Genomic DNA, 17,557 nt, shown 5'->3' with positions numbered 1-17,557 from the left:
TGGGGAGAAGGAAGCAGATCAATTTATTTTTATTCTAAAATGCTTAGGAAGAGTTGGGAAAGAGAGTTTTCCCTTCTCCCATTTCCCCTCATTCAGAACTGATTTGGATGTTGCTCACTTCCAGTGGAGGATGGGGAAAAAATGCTTCTGTGTGCCAGCTGGGATTGCTAGCTCCCTATCCCCAGTTGCTGTTCCTGACACTTCAGTAATTGAGATGAAATTCTTCCCTCTGCCCCCTGTAGCAGGATAAGCTTCACCTGTTTTATTTCTTCGTGCGGATCTCCTTGAGAAATAGGAGTAACCTTCCTCTCCCCTCCATCCTCACAGCAAACCATAATATCTGGATTGGATTCACCATCTAAAATAGCCCAATTGCACGAAATATTTCTACTCCAGTAGCAGCTGCCGGTATGGACACATGTTTGAAGTGATCCTTAGAAGACTGTGGTGTATTGGTGCATGTTATTAGAAACCGTCAAAAGCCCTGTGAAATTCATTCCGGTCTGCACCGTTTTCTCCCCCACCCCTCCTCTCTACCCCTAAAACTGGTTTCCAGATTCGGGGGGAAGGGAAAGGGAATCAGAAACTTATTGCTCTCATCACCACAGCACTGAAGTTGCTGACAGGAAGAGGAAGAAGGCACTGCTCTCCCCACCACCACCCTTTGTGGGGTATCTGTTGGTGGAAAACTGGGCAATCCAATGCCAGAGAATGTGGGCAGGTTTTTAACCAATGCAGCTAGAACACTATCCTAGAGCAGCAACATGGGAGGGGGGTTTCCAGCTGCCCTACCCTTTCCTCTTGGAAGCCTGATAAAAAGCTCTTGCAGGAGAAGGACTGCGAGCAACATCATGGGAGGGGTATTTCTAGGACTGGATGCTGCATGTTGTTATATATATAGTATTGAACTGTGGTTTTTATGTTACTGAATTTTTGTTTTGTTTTGCAATGTTATTAGGAAATTGTTATTAGGAAATTGTTACTGCATTGTTGATTTGCTGTGTTACTAGGAAATTTTTTTGTAGTTTTGGTTTGAAATGCATCCCAGTTTCTTTGTTGTATGCATCTTTCAACATGATTTTAGTGTTTGGAAAAGTGGCATACAAACAGAATGAATGAATGAATGAACCCCCGCCATCCATGGAAATTAATGCAGCCATTCACCCATAAAAGGATGCTGTGGTAATCTGCCACTCTAATACACAGTTGCACAGCTACTTTTTTAATTGATTAAAAACAAGAAGTCTGCATTTAGAGCAGTTGATTTACAGGGGCCAACATACGTGAAATCCTGCAACGAATTTCAATAGATAGCTAAGATTAGGGGCTATTTTATTGATTTTTTTGTCTTTAATTGTGTTTTTATACATTTATCTTTGTTTTGAATTGAATTATGATGGTTCTAGGTTTTTTTTGTTTTTAGTGGAATGTGGATTTCAGCTTTGTTTTATTTTCAATTTTATTTGCACATCGGTTGAATAATTTTTCTTTTAATTGAGCATTTTATCATTCTTCTAAATGAATGAATGAATGAATGAATATTTTGTGCACCCATGGGTATGCAAAGATAAAGAAAGAGGATGCATATACTAAATGACAACACTGATTTGATGGTTCAACTAGTTCCTTGCCTGTTGCTATGCTACCCACTGAATATCAAGCCTTCCCAGTCTGGATCCTGGATCTTCATTCTTTGCCACACTGGAAAGAGTGTTAGAAGTGGATTTATTTGCACAGATAGAATTCTATATTCTGGCATGTGGATTATTCTGGAGGAATATGCCATTTTCAATCTGCCTTCAAGCACAAAGGGGAAAAAAACATTTGCTGAGGGTGGAGTAAGCACACATCTATAACCAAGCTGAGTCATGAAATGCCTGTATTAAAAACTTGAGCAGCACTGACTATTATTGGACATGAAGATTGGTCCTGTCTTTTGGCCCCATAGCTGGTGACTGTGATGGCGGTGGTAAGAGCAAAACTGACAAAGATGAGATGGCTAGTGCCAAACCATTATTAGCTTAACGGCCTCGGCTTAGTATACCTGGAAGAGCGTCTCCACCCCCATTGTTCAGCCTGGACGCTGAGGTCCAGCTCCAAGGGCCTTCTGGAGGTTCCCTCACTGTGAGGTTACAGGGAACCAGGCAGAGGGCCTCCTCGGTAGTGGCGACCGCCTTGTGGAACATCCATCAGATGTCAAGGAAATAAACAACTATCTGACTTTTAGAAGACATCTGAAGGCAGCCCTGCTTAGGGAAGTTTTTAATGTTTGAAGTTTTATTCTGTTTTTAATTTTCTGTTGAAAGCCACCCAGAATGGCTGAGGAAACCCAGACAGATGGGCAGGGTAGAAATAATAATAAATTACTGTTATTGTTACTAAGCTGAAATTCAAAGGTGGGCTAGATTTGGGAGTTCTAAACTGGAGAATGTCCTTTCTAAACCCCCTCATCTATTTCTGAAACTCTTCTGCATCCCCTCCACTGGCTCCTTTTTCTGCTATTCATTGAGGACTCCTCAGATTGGATGTATTTTTTATAGCAAGATGGGAGTAAAAATGAAGTGGGTTTATTTATTTTTCAAGAAATGTATTCATGTAAATATTATAATTGTGTTGTAAAATATTTGCCAAGAAATAATAATTGCTAACAGCATCTGATGATGCCCAAAGTTAAAAAAAAAATAGAAAAAGGAAAAAAAGGGGGGGAAGGAACCAGATTAGTAATGTGCTCATTATGGGTTTGCATGCAGGTGCTGCTTCTAGGATGGATACCCGAATGACTCCTCTGATGCCAACTCAAGTCACCAGGGTAGCGGCTATCTCTTCACCAGCTGTGACATTCATGACAACCAATTTGGTGGATCAGACATTAACAGGTGTGTTTCTGTTTCGCTCTCCTGGTTATACTGCTACAGCATATGTTGCATATTTGCATATTTTTCAACCAGATACTTTCCCACAGCAATAAATGCCACAGTAATAAATTGAAAAGCCCTTTTAACAGAAATATTTGTAAATGGTACTGAATCTATCGTGGTTACACACAACAAGGGATCCAAAATATATACAAATCAGATACATTTTTACATATTCTGTTCCAGACCATTGCATCAGAGGGTGATATTGCCTTATGGAGCATGATCATATTTTAATGTATTTATTTGGCAAGATTTATATGCCACTTCAATTTTAAAAAGTGATTTTCAATGTCACCTCATGTGTGATATGTTGTTGTTTAGTCATGTCCGACTCTTCGTGACCCCATGGACCAAAGCATGCCAGGCACTCCTGTCTTCATGTGCGATAGAGTACCTTAATTCAATAGCCCTCTTCAGGCATCTATCTCAAACCATGGGGGTTAAATTTTGGTGCCCCTTAATTTGCTGCTGCTGCTGCTGCTGCTGTTGTTGTTACCCTTCCCATTAGACTGGTTTATCCAGGGTTGATGTGACTGACTTTTGGGTTAGAATGTTTGTAGGAAGTGTCAGTGTTTGAGCTTTTATTTTTGACTGCAGATTAGTGGGTGGGAATATAATTTGATTTGATTAGTGTTCTGGTGCTGCCATTGTTGTTAGTATATTGTTTGATTTCATATTGAGTTGTATTTAAGTGACTTACTGTTTCATTGCAATTCAGTGTTGTTCCTTGAGCTGGGATTGTGTGAACAATGAAGAGTGAACAAGCAATTTAGATGAATAAAGGGGTGGAGACATTCACACTAATAAAGTTCCTGTGGGGGAAAAAGTGGTTAGTGTAGAGTTGCCATATTTCAAAAAGTGGAAATTGGAACATAAAAGTTGTTGAAGAAATCTCAACAAAATTTGCACTTCCAACATGGGCTGCCATACGTCCACATTTTCCTGGACATTTCAGAGATTTCCACCTGAATGCTTTTTATGAGGGCCAAATGCAGGCTATGTCTGGGAAATTCTGGACATTTGGCAACCCTGTTTGGCTCCTCAACAGTAGTTTTTCCAGTTCCACAAGTTTATTGTTGGAATTTGTTGGTATGGAATTAGCCATATTTCTTATTGCTGCAGTGTTCATTGGTGCTACAAGCATCTAGGTTTCATTATATATCAGCTGGTTCATACACAGAATACAGCTGCAGCAGTATTGGCCACCTCTCCCAGTTTGGTGTCATCCACAAATTGGATGAGCCCTCAATACCTTCATCCAAGCCAATTATAAACATGTTGGACAACAACAGGTCCAGGACAGAACCCTGCATCCCTTCCTCTTGTTAAAGAGAGGCAACTGTTTCAGGCATTGCATTATGACTGCAAAGGATGTCAAGAAAGTAGAAGTGTATGTGTGGACAGCTGACTGCTTACAATACTCTCCAGCTGCACCAATTTAACACATACAGTGTCTGTCTTTACCTTGCATATGTTTTGATGGGTATTTAGTCTTTTCCCAGTTGCTGGAGATTACCCGTCAGTTGGACTGCCACTCTGTCACAATAGTCTGTATTTCACTGGAGAAATTAATGCCACAACATCGTCAATGTGTTCTGAATTTTGAAATGCTAAAAACATTCATCTTTTAGGAGTGGTATTATTTGCAGCAACAAAATGGAACAAATTTAAGGAACCTACATTCGAAAGGTGATTTTGAATATTTTGGAGAGATGCTTATTTCGATGGCTTCACAAAAGCACTTCTTTTATTGGACATCCCCCCGTTGCAGTATCCCTAAACTGTTGTTTGCTTTTTGTGAAAGAAGTGTGCATAATTTTCTCTGCCAGTTCTTGGAGGGCACGACTTTGGATTTCAATACATTCTGTAGAGCCTGTGATGGACATCTTTAAATAATTTCCTGGATCCATGTAGAACAAGGCATTTCTTGGCCACATATAACTTAAAATTTACATTAAATGAATGCTACCAAGAAATGTATCAAGATGGATGTCATCATGCCTAGGAGACAGTATATATTATTTGAGTTTCAGGATCCAGATATCAGTTATTCAAGTCTGAAAGGTGACATTGTTATCAGGAAGCAATTGAAACAGAGATGTAATCTGGACAGATTTCAGAGCATCTTGCTGGGAACAGACAAATGTCAGCATTTCTCCCACTCCTGTTTTTCCTTATCTGTCACTCATAGGTCATATCCTCTATTTCTTCCCACACAGACCCCCCCACACCCCACTCTGGTGTCATTTTCCTAAGCTATTCTTTTTTCTTTTTGCTAGGGGTGGGGGAGACCAGTTCACATTTTGTTTGAACTTTTGTAATTCACACTTCCTGAATCAACACACACGGAAATTCAGCTCTCCTTCAAAATTTGCACTTCTCCAAATGTTTTGATTTATTTCTCCAACCAAAAAACTGGCATAAAAATATATGTGATAGGGGAAAATGTCATAAAAATGCATATATTGCTGAAAACAAAGACTCATTATATTGAGGGAAATGGCAAAAAAAGTATTTTAGGCAAAATTGCAAAAAGAATAATAATAATAATGTTGGAGAAATGTGCGCTAAAATGCTGGCAAATGTTTGTGATTTTTTTTTAAGTTCTAGCCTACTGCAAAAACGTGAGAAACCAAAACGAATAGATTCCTACCTTTTGTTTTCCCCTATCATGTTCAGTTTTCCATCTTAATGTCTTCTTCCATATTGGTCTGATTCCCCCCCCCCCAAATGCTTTATAAAGCAATATTTGTATCAAAAAAAGGAAAGAACTCTGCAGATCCTGAATTAAGGAGCAGGAACTGCCAATGCAGCTCACCAGCCAAGTATTGCAACCTGGTTTTCTGTGTGTTTGGCCTCAAATTTCAAAAATGAGGGGTTGTCAATCACCTGGCTGATGAACTGTATCAGACCTGATGGATCTTAAGATGTACAGACCTGCTGTAAATCAAGAAAATGATTGTTTGAGCCCCACTTCTTGAAACAGCAGTTTCCCAGCACCGTAGTGTTCATTGTAGTAGCTATGAATCAGGGTGAGGAACATTTTCCAGCCCAAGGCCTGCATCTTCTTTTGGACATCCTTCTGCCAGTATAAAAAGTGGACACAGCAACAGATGTGGTTCTTACCTTTGTGTAGTAGGCTACATTTCAGCAACACAAAAATTAAAGTGCTCTCTCACTTTCTCTCTCTCTCTCTCTGAGACACTCTTCTCCATATTCCATCTAGGCAAGCGAAAGGCAAGGAGACAGTTCAAGGACACATTCCAAATACCGTAGACAAAAGCACTCAAGGAGGATGCAGAGCAGGGCTAGTAAGGTGTGTGATCTAGGAAGAGGGCATGTGGTCCAGGCAGACTCCCAAGTGCTAGCTAAGCATGGAAAGATACTGACATTCCTGTATAAAATATATCTGCAATAGCTAGCAATAGCTATTAATTGCTCCAATTTCCACTGTTGGGCTTACCACTTGGATTCCAGCTCCTCTTTCTCCCTCTTGGCTCAGAGGGCAGATAAACAATCCTGTTGAGCCCTGTTCCTGTGCAGGGCATTCACAATTTGAATCAAGCTGAACGCCTGGCCCCACTTTTGAGATTGCATCTGTAGGCTAATCCTGCTCCTGACTTCCATGCCTTGCATACAGTGCAAATGAGTTCCTATGTGCGAGCCACATAGGATGACTGTGCTGAACATATGGATGTTGGAGGACAGTGCTAACCAAGGGATGTGACATCAGGGCCAGGACACTGCTCGTGCTTCAAACTGTGAATAACTCATGAACAGGTGGTTGGAGGAGGAGGAGGATTCACCCATCACGTGCAGTTATCTAACCAGCCAGCTACCAACATCTGTGAATATCCATGAGGTCTTAGGGTGGTGGGAGGTGGTTCCACTGAGGTTCAATTGACCAAGATCCTCTAAAACCAAGAGGCTGCTGCATCACTAAGACACAGCTGTTCTCCAGTAGTGGATTATTGTGATCTGGAATCTATCAGCTGCATATTATGGAATGGATTGTGCTCCATTTTGTCCCAGGAGGATTGTAATGGCTTGGAGAACATTATTTGCACTCAGTGGAGAATTACTATGTGTACACATTGTGACATGATGCACACATTGTGTACATATTGTGTACACTAATCCAAAGTGTGTATTTTTGGAGGAGATGTTTATGTTGTAAATGATACCTAAACAGAGCTAGCAAAGGAAATGTCTCCACTATTTTGCCAGAATGAAGATGAACAGCGAGGACTAAAAATGTAGCGCAGTTTCAATAGCATTGTGTTGTCATGCAGAAATCCATTAATGGATATATGGGCATCCCTGGTTTCTCTGTATGTGGCATCTCTTCAAAAGTAGGCTCTTTTGATTTATTGTTTGTAATCTGTATATCATTGTCTCTTGCACACATGATTGCTCCCTGCATTCTGCCATTAATCACACTGTTTTTTAGCAGAGGCATCAACAGAAATGCTTGCAGTGATGTGCTTCACTTTTCAACAGGAAGGAAGCGTTTCAATCATTAGCTATTCATTTCTCAGACATTTGGCTATGTTTGTCACCTGAGAAGTTATGTGCTTTGGGGTCCTACAAATCTATCCTCATGAATAACTAAAATGTACATTTGTTTGTTTCCTCACTGAAAAGAGTTTCTTTTGAAAACGTTGCAAAAACATGACCATCAGCATACGAAAGCTTCATAAAGATCATTGGTGTGATAGAGTAAGCTATCAACTCTATTACTCGTTCTGTTAATTCACATTATGATGACTTTCAGTTGATGGATTACCGATATTTTATTCATCATGGCATGGAATACTTTGGCTGCATTAAGCCTTTTGGTTGGAATCATTTCTTGTAAATACTGCCATGAAGTTTGATCAATAGTTCCCTTAAATAAAACCAGCAGCTTTGTAACAAGCTGTTTGGAAATCATCATTGCTCAATACAATGTATGTTTGCTTGTAAGATTTTATTTAGTGCCCAACTTCCCTAATATACCTTCCTTAAGATTTATGGTTATGTCTGGTAATGACACCAAACTTGGCAAAGTCTTGGAAACTTGGAGCATAAATTGGCACATTCACAAAACTCGGCAAACTGCAATGAAGCACCTCCATGGCTGGTAGTTCTTGTCTGGCTTAGATTTCAGTCTGAGCCACAGATGAAATAGTTGCTTCTGTCCAAACAAAATGCAGGGAATCAGACTGGAATGGATTCAAATAACCATCACACAGGTTAGTTTGAGAAGCCATTGTGTACCATATACCTGCCCATCATCAAGTGATCTCTGGGCATCTCACAACAGAAAGAAATAAATCAAAATATTTTAAAAACAGTGTGATACAAAAACAACACGCCATTTCCCTTCTCCACTTGCTGTTGACCAGTGCTTTTAGATGACTACATCCCCAAAAGCTGGTGGAAGAGGAAAGATTTCAGTTGGTGCTGAAAAGTAACAAAAGCAAGTAAGGGGAATCTTGGGCCCAGGAGCCAAATGTTGTCCTTTTGGTCTCTTTATCTGGCTCCAAGACTTTTTGCAGGCCATTGGTCTGGCCAGAATGTGTCCCTGATCTCTGATAACGCTTCTTGCCTGTCTGGATGGAAGATAGAGAGAGACCAGCTTTCACTACAAAGGAAAATTTGTACATTTGTTGCTCTGACCAGTTTTGCATCTTGCCCCTCACATCACTAGCATGTCATACCCACCCCCAGAAGATAGCACTGAAGGGAATGTGGCCCCTGAACTGAAAAAAGTTCTCCATCCCAGAGCTATAGTTTTAACTGTTGCTGAAGCATTGGTTTGGTTTGAAACTGAATGTTTTTTTGCTACTGTTTTAGTCATTTCTGTTTTATTTTTATGGCTTTGTTCATGTGGAACCTTTACCTTCAAATGTGGCATTCAAATATTATAAAAAAATAATGTTTTGTGGTTATTATCCACATCTGTCCAGCACAAGGTACCATGTTAAGACATATATGTTTGTAAAAACAGATAGATAATTGATTAAGAAGTGATTGCTCTTAATTACTCTCAGCTGAATTTGAGAATTGTTTCCACTGAGGAGCATTGTGTTGGAACTATTAGGAAAGTTTGGATGGAGTGTTTGATATCTGGATAGCCCTGCCAAGTGAAATGAAGCAAGGAGAGGGCCTTTTAAATGTTGGCACCTGACTATAGAATATTGTTCCCAGAGATGCTCATCTGGATCCTTTTGTAGAGCCAGGTGAAGACCTTTCTAATTCAGCCAGGATTTTAATTGCATTTTAAATCAGCCTTGGACTTGTTGCAGTTTAGTGTGGTTCTCAATGCTAATTGTTTATGCTGTCTCAGAAGAAAGGATTTATTAATTTACCGTATCTTTTTAATACTGTTTTGTAAGCTTTACCAATGCCATATACATTGAATAACTGAACTCATAAGCCACTACTTGATGCTATAGTTGATAAAAGCTCTAACAGTAGTAGCTGTTGCTCATTGCAACTGCTGGGGCAGAAGACAGAGGGAGCCCAACTGTAGGTGAAGGCAGAGCCAACTGATACCAGTTTTGACCCCATCTTCTTCCCTACTGAGTTCTAGAAGGGCAATGTTAAGTTGTGGGCGAACATATCAGACGACACAGCAATTCTTCAAACAGCTCTTGTTTATTCACAGGCCAGAACAGAACTGAACTGAAGGGTTCAGCCAGCCTGCTTATATAGAGCTCCACTAGAACGCAACAGTAACCATTTTCTGTAACTATCCAATCACTGAACGTCACTTTCGATCCCTTATTTGCATATGTGGACCTGAACTATCTATAGTATCCCCCTGCTGGCCCAGGGTGAGAACTTCAGTATATAACAGGCAACACTGCCTAGGATTGGCCGTGATTTGTGGAATAAAATCCATAAACATCACAGCACATGTTTGAAAGGCATGGGTTCTTGAAAAAGATTATATTTGTTGATCTATTCTACTAGTAAATTGCTGCCTGTCCTTTAAAAACCCATGTCCACCTTCACTCCAGCTGCACATACCAGCTATGAATATAATAAGCTACAAGCCATATCTGCACAGTGGAAGCTAAAGTGATAAATGATTGTAAAATTGCTCACCTCAGTCCATGCAAGTGTGCAAAGGTCTGTGGGGAGCATTTAGCCTTTCCTACTGTACCGCTGACAGTAAACCAAACCTGCAGTTCTGCCACTCATTGCTGAAGAACAAGTCATTGTGTTGAAAACATGGGATGGCACCATGCTCATCATGGTGTGGAACATCTACCGTGCTAGAAACTTAAGTTCAAAATGGCTTGTCTGAGAACAGAATCTGCCAGAATCAGAGTAAATAAATTTGCCAGACAAAATGAGTGCACTTTTTTCGCAATGTTTTCTTCTTCCGGCAGGTGTAAATATTCTTCTAGGGGAAATCTTCCTTCCCTGTTGAATGCAATGGCTTTTTTAAACAACAACAACAACAACCCACCAACAACCTATTTTCCTGTCTAGTAGCATGGCTGCATTGTTAGATTTAAGCCTCCCTTTGTTTCTGCTACACTCTAGTTAGATGATCATTTTTCAATAATATAACAACTGATTTTCATTTTCAGCATAAGATTATGACATGATATAAAATACACCTTTTTCAGTTTAAAACCAGACAATAGTTGAGAATAGCTTAATAGGTGGGAAGACATCACTGAATCCTCCACATGGCAAGAACCCAGCTAAGAGGCAGAGTTTGAATACTGTTACCTAGTTAAATAGAAGTCTTTTTAAAATGTCAAAGTCTTCATATATAACAGAATAGTATGGATTTAGTTGCTGGGAGGCAGTTTCTGCTTATGTAACAGAGCTTTAGAAGTCCACTTCAAACAGAGCAACTTAGGCCATTTGGCCAGAGATGCTTGAGGAATTCAGTCTTCGTAAATTTCAGTACAAGATGACCTGATTCACACCTCTTGGATGAATGTGCAAATTGGAATGTAGCTACCCACTGGATTTCAAATTTATCCAATGTTGTGATGCAGTTCTTGGAACTTTTTTAACATTTGCTGTGCAGAGCACAGCAAACAGCCTTTCACTATGTTAGACTATTAGTCCAAATGCCTCCAGGTTTTCAGGCAGGAGTTTTTCCAAGCTCCACCTGGAGATGCCAAGCACTGAACTTCAGATCTTCTGCATGCGAACAATATGCTGTTTTTCTGAGGGGGAAAGAAAGAGATTACACATTTAAAATAAGCATTAAACAGAAGATACACATTAAAATACATTTTCAGATCATTACTTAAAAAAAGAAACCGACAGATTAATGAAATGGAACAGAATTGTAGGTACATGCTTGGCACTGACTAGACATAGACAAATTTGCCTGCACTTATATTTGGCAAGCTTCCCCTTTGACATCAGATGTTGACACAGTAGTAAGAAGTAGAGTCAGAAGTGAAATAATGCCCATTTACACCACAAAGACCTCATAACCCACCTACTTTCAGCAGCCAGAAACATCATAACCAGACACTGGAGGGACCTGCCAGGAGTAAGCATGGACCAATGGTACCAAATAGTATGGGAAACAGCCTTACTAGAAAAATTAACCAATAAACTGAAACGGACACAAGGGCAAACAGAAGAAGACGCCTTCACCCCGGTATGGCTCCCCTTTATCACATACACAGCCCGACAAGATGACAAAAATCCACCAACAGCATACAAATTAATATGGCTAACCTGATCCAAAACACCCACCCACCCCACTCACACATGAAAACAAAGACCACCACAGCCAATCACAAACAAACAAGCACACCCTAGGCCAACCCCAACCTCTCTCACCCCAAAGGAACACAAGTGAATAGCAGAGAACCTGCACAAGTGACGCTGACACAAAACCCCACATATATTAAGTAAAATAGAAACATCACCGCCACCACCCCACTCACCTTCCCCAGCCCCCTCTTTCTCCCTTTTCTTCCTAATGTCTCAACAAATGAAACTGATCTGTAAAAAATGTTACTTGGGAGGGGAAAGAGACATTGCACATACTTTTGTAAACAAAGAAAATCTCTAATAAAAATACATTTTAAAAAAGAAGTGACATCTGAGAGCCCCAGTGCACACATAGAAGCCATTGTACATCTCCACAAATGTCTTTTGGTTGAATCTTGTTGTTTGATCATGCAAATCAATACTTCTTCAGATAGCGTTAGGGCTTGACACTCTGTGTTTCTCTTGCTGAGCTTGACATCACAGCACAGTTATGGTAGAGACACATACTTCTTTTGGTTTTGTTTTTTTAAAAATTGATAATAGGGACTGAACTGGAAAAGTTTCTCTCTTTTTGCTGATCCTTTAGCAGCACTGCAAAAGGAGAAAATGACTACCTCTTCCTTAAACTGTATATTTGTGAACACTTTGCAACTTTAAGGGAGGCAGTTGCAGAGCAATCCCTCCCTTTCTCTCACGTGACTAATCTTCAAATGCTTTGCTGAAGGGGGGGGTCATGCCACCCCTTTAAACTTACAAAGGTTTTGCAAACTGGCAATTTAAAGCAGACAATCCACAGTGCAATGGACTGCATGATCCTTCCCCCTGCTTTGTGGCTGGTCCAAGAAACATTTTTCTCACTTCATAGTAACTTCATTTACAGTCAGTAACATCATTGCACTTCCTTGGTGGTCTGAGAAGATGATATTCTTGGAGAAGGTGATGGAGAGAGTTGTGGTGGAGTACCTGAAAGCATTCTTGGATGACACAGATTCATTTGTTGTTGTTGCTGCTACTGCTGCTGCTGCTGCTGTTGCTATTATCATCATCATCTCACTCAGGTTGAGGACTCAAGTTGGTTTACACAAATTAAAGCAACATAGATAAAATACAAAAAGCTAAAAATATTTAAAGGATAATCATTATAAAGCAACTGAACCCTAATAAGATTAAATCAATATAAAAACAAATTTCTTAAAATGTGACAGCTACAGCCATACGTTGGCCTAGAGAGCTTGTCCACAGTAGTTCAGGCACTGATGACTTGAAGGTTGGACGACTGGCATGCACTTGATGTGGGGCTTCCCTTGGGCTTGATCCAGAAGCTGCAGTTAATGCAAAATGCTACGGCATGGCTGATGACAGGAGTGGGACCCTGTTAGCATAGAACACCTCTGCTCAGAGTTCTCCTCTCGGCAAAGATATTGTAGAACTGGGAAAGGTTCAGAAAAGGGGATGGAGAAATTCCCCTCTGATGAAAGATTTTCTAGTTTAGGGAAAGAAGCAAGTAAGAGGGAACATGGTAGAGGTTTATAAAATTGTGCATGGTGTGAAGAAAAGCTTTTCTTCCTATCTCACAGTACTAGAACTTAGGGGCCTCCAATGAAGCTGAACATTGGAAGACTCATGACAGGCAAAAGGAAGTGCACCTTCACACTGCATATAGTTAAGCAATGGAATTTGGCTCCCACAAGAAGTAATGATGGGCACCAATTTGGCTGGTTTCAAGAAAAGCTTAGACAAACTCATGGAGGATACTAGCGATGATGGCTAATTCTGCCTCCAGTGTTGGAGGCAATTGCTGGGGAAAGCAGGTGGGGAAAGTGCTGTTATGCTCAGGTTCTGTTTATTGGCTTCCCATGGCCATGTGGTTGGCCACTGTGAGAACAGAGTGTTGCACCAGATGGGCCTTTTGGCCTAATCCTGCAGGTTCTTCATGTATTCTTATGAGAATAAAATGGAGAGGGGGGAGAACTGTGTATGTCACTTTGAGCTCCTCAAAGGAAAGATGGGGTATAAATGTAATAATAAATACAAAACAAAATATGTGAAAAATCTATTCTGTGTATGTTGTATTATTCCTATTCAATTAATCTGGACTCTATAAATTCTCAAGTGTTGCAATATTCTAGCTGCTTGTATTACCAGAATATACAGCTTTCGAGCTGGAGATTATTTGTGGAAGAGCACAAAGCAAGGAATACTGAGACGTGTCATAGAGCTCTGCAGTTTGAGCCCTCCGAGAGCAATTGAGTAGGCTCAGCTCAGCTAGAACAGGCAAAGCACCAGAGCCAATTATGTGTGTAAAAAGCCTTGGGTATGCAGGTTTATTTGCACATCTCTGTAGCCGTTGCCGAATCAATGACTGTTAAAGGAGTATTTCTTTCCAATGAAAGCGGCTCCAGCTCTCCTATCCTCTCGCATACTCTCTTTCCAGCAGGCACATTAGGCACATAGTGTTCAAAATATTTTCATCAATCGCCTTGCCGTCTGTAAACAACGCGTTGATTTGTTAGCTGCTCCTGCAGTCTTAGAGAAGAAAAGGAATGGGTATCAGAGGCTTTAACCAAGCTGAAAATGCAGACCTTGCTGTGTATAAGCAAACCAGGAACGGTTCATTTGCAGTGCACATAACCATGGTTGTGAAGCTGACAGTACCAAGTATTTGACATCATAACCTAAATCGGGGGGGGGGGTGTTACCTTTTTCATTCTAAGGCCAGATTACTGGCAGGGACATTCCATCAGGGAGTGGAGCCAGACCCCAAAGCTATACCAGCACAAACACAAATACAAATATGCACACACACAGAGTCAAAAATATCTCTCTGACCACCTCTCATCAGCTAGTACTTTGCTGTGACTATCAGAAATACTGCAAATAAAGTAAAGAAGCTGCTTTGTGGCTCTCTTGACCTGATCTGTGAAAGAAATGATATAAGAAGAGCCTGCTAGGTCAGGTCCATGGCCCATCTCCTCCAGCATCCTGTTCTCACAATGGCCAACCAGATACCTATGAGAAGCCCCACAGCAGGACCTGAATGCAAGACCAGCTCTTTCCACTTGTGATTCCCAGCAACTGACATTCAGAAGAATACTCCCTCCATCGGTGAGGAAGAATATAGCCACCATACCTAGTAGCCATTGGTAGCTGTATCCTCCGTGAATTTGGAATCCCTTCCCTTTGAACATTAGGTAGCTGGTGCCTCTCTTAAATTTTTGGTACCTGCCTTCCTCTTTCAATGTGCCTTTTCAAGCTTTCCCAGTCTGGAAGTGTTTTGGAGGTGGTTTTAATGTTGTTGTTGTTGTTGTTGTTGTTTTTTTTTTTTTGTTTTTTTTTTGCTGCCTTGGGCTGCTTTCAGAGAAAAGGCAGGGTAGGAATTGAATTAATGATTTATAATAATAATTTTTCTAATCCTCTTTTAAAGCTATCCATGCTGGTGGACATTATTCTGTCCCGTGGGAGTCTATTCCATAGTTTAACGATGTGTGCAATATATCTGTATCTTGCTTTTCCAGCCAGCAGGTAGGCTAGGCTAAGTTAATATGTGTACATAAGCAGCCGTTCTTGTCATAAGATGCATATACAGTGAACTGAGCCCAGGAAATCCTGGACATCCCTGGGTATACGTGCTTCTTTTCTGCTGAAGCAACAAAGGGGTGCAGGTTTGGTCCCTTGACAGCAAATGGGCTGTCTTAGGATCCAGTGGATCCTCAGATGACTTTCCTATTTCCCCACCTAAACACCCAATTTAAACCTACTGTTGATAGCAGCATTATTGGTGGTGGTTCCAGAACAGGCCACATCTTTTGTTGATGCTGCAGGCTTTTTGCTGTGATGGAGCTTCTCTCACGCTCTTCTGTATCCAACCCCACTCCTTAGTCAGACAGATCAGATATTAGTATTGCTCCCTAGGTGCCCCTTTCTGACATCAGCCTCAACCTGCTATGTATCCGGGTTTGAAGGTAGCAGGCTTTTCTGCATATCAGTCAGTAAGAGAGGCTGTTGCTTTACAGTCTTGTGTGAAGGTTTCCCAGACGTATCTGGTTAGCCACTGCTGGAAACAAGATGACGGATTATGTGGCCCCTTAGATCCACAGGACTGCTTTTACATTCTTATTACTGTATAGGAAGGTGTGGAAGAGACGAGCACTACTCTTTGTGTTCCAGAGTCAGATAAAAAAGTCAGTGCTGGTGAAAGCATGATTTCGTCGTTCTCACTGCATTTACACTGTGATGAATTTTGAGTGCTGATTAGCAGCTGTCTCTTGTCAAAATATGAATGGAAATATTTGGATGACTGATTGTGTCTGCCCACACTTGCCAGCTTTATGGGTTGTGAGATTTTTCTTCTTCTGCTCATTTGGATCATGCTCAGAGGTTTGAAATCAGAAGTAAAGACTTCACATTTCATTCACACAGGAATGTATCACTTTTTAGACGTGAACAGGGCCAGCTCACAAATGAGGCAAGATGAGGTGATCAACTCAGGCGGCAGGATACACAGGGGCAGTGAATATCCTCACAGTTCCCACAATATCCTCACAGTTCCTTCAAGCTCCCCCCACTCCATATTGCCAGCTTGTTCAAGCTCTCCCCGGTCTCCTCTGTGTCCCATCACCCCTACTTTATTCAAATCTCTGCCACTGTTTAAAACCACCATTTTAAAATCTGTATACCATTTTGCTCCTCCCTCCCTGACTTCATACAAATCCAGGATTTTGATGCAGCACTGCAAATCATTGCAGTTTTATGTATATAGAAATGTATATGGTGGGATAAATGTTTAAAACTGATGATGACTCTTAATTCCCTGGCTGATTCACTTATTTTTAGAAGGTTTAGGAAGAAATGCAACTCTATTGTTTTCTACTACCAAGGGAAATGCCCTTAGCGCTGTAAAACAGTGTGCCTGCCAACATCCTGTCAGTGGTTCTGTTTTGTCCCAGCACTAATCTCAATTTGCAGAGTTAAAGTAAGATTAAGTAGCCTAAGAGCCCATCTCTGGTATCTCTTTATCTTTGCACCAGAAGTTTCAAAATTGTGAATGAGATTTCTACGTTGTGTGCACAGCTGATGCACCGCACTAGCAGCAATGCCCACAGCCATTCTCTCTGTGAAAGGAGCATCTGCCAGCAGGCCACTGGTGAGGAAGAGAGATGGGATTTAATTTGCTGGCTTCTTTTGAAGCAGACCACCAAAATCAAGTTATTTTATAGATGAGTTGATAAGTTGAGTTGTCAGATATATGGTTTCAATTGGGACTCAACACAGAGCGTAAGAGCTGTCTCTTTCATGCCTTTATTTTCTAGTACTTACTTATTTACCCCCCAATTTTGTGTAATATTCCAGCCATTCTATACAATGGCAGATAAGGCAGGCACCTGCTAATGTTTTGTTTTCATTATCTACTAAAGCCTTTTTTTTTGTTTAGGGAAGTGTACTTAGACATGTAATTTTATTGTGTATATTTGTTTCAGAACTGATGGTTTTTATCCAAATTTTGACCATGTTTATGCCTGTCTGTCTTTTATTGAATATTTTTATATTGTACTATGGTGACTGCTTAATTAATTGGTACATAATATTGTTAAATAAATAAAAATAAAGCAAATAATAAATAACTATATTTTATTCTGTAAGCATGAAACCTGTAGTACACACACATGCACTAGTTCCATTGAAATCAACAAGGCAAATTGGTTATGGTTTCAACTTAATGTGTATGAAAACCATTATGTGCTACAGCAGAGGAGCAAAGCTCAAATCATGCACCTTCTCACTGTGCTTGCAGAAACAAAATTCTATGGTTAGAAAATAAAAAAAATGGGTATCATTTATGTAATATCTGAATAAGCGAGCCTGCTTAATATTGACAACTCTACATGCAATATGGG

General features: G+C 40.5%; 1 protein-coding gene across 2 annotated transcripts in view; it reads left to right on the top strand.

The window, feature by feature from the left end:
• TCERG1L (transcription elongation regulator 1 like) overlaps nt 1-17,557 on the top strand; it is a 174,391-nt gene that overhangs the window by 113,164 nt on the left and 43,670 nt on the right. For both annotated transcript variants that reach the window (XM_081189491.1, XM_081189490.1), the window contains exon 5: nt 2,751-2,876. In XM_081189491.1, coding sequence (XP_081045617.1) covers nt 2,751-2,876 — 126 coding nt within the window. The remainder of the gene's footprint in view (nt 1-2,750; nt 2,877-17,557) is intronic.

This window comes from Podarcis bocagei, assembly GCF_964188305.1.
Source record: "Podarcis bocagei genome assembly, chromosome: 4".
NCBI lineage: Eukaryota > Metazoa > Chordata > Lepidosauria > Squamata > Lacertidae > Podarcis > Podarcis bocagei.
This window is presented reverse-complemented; position numbering and strand designations above follow the sequence as displayed.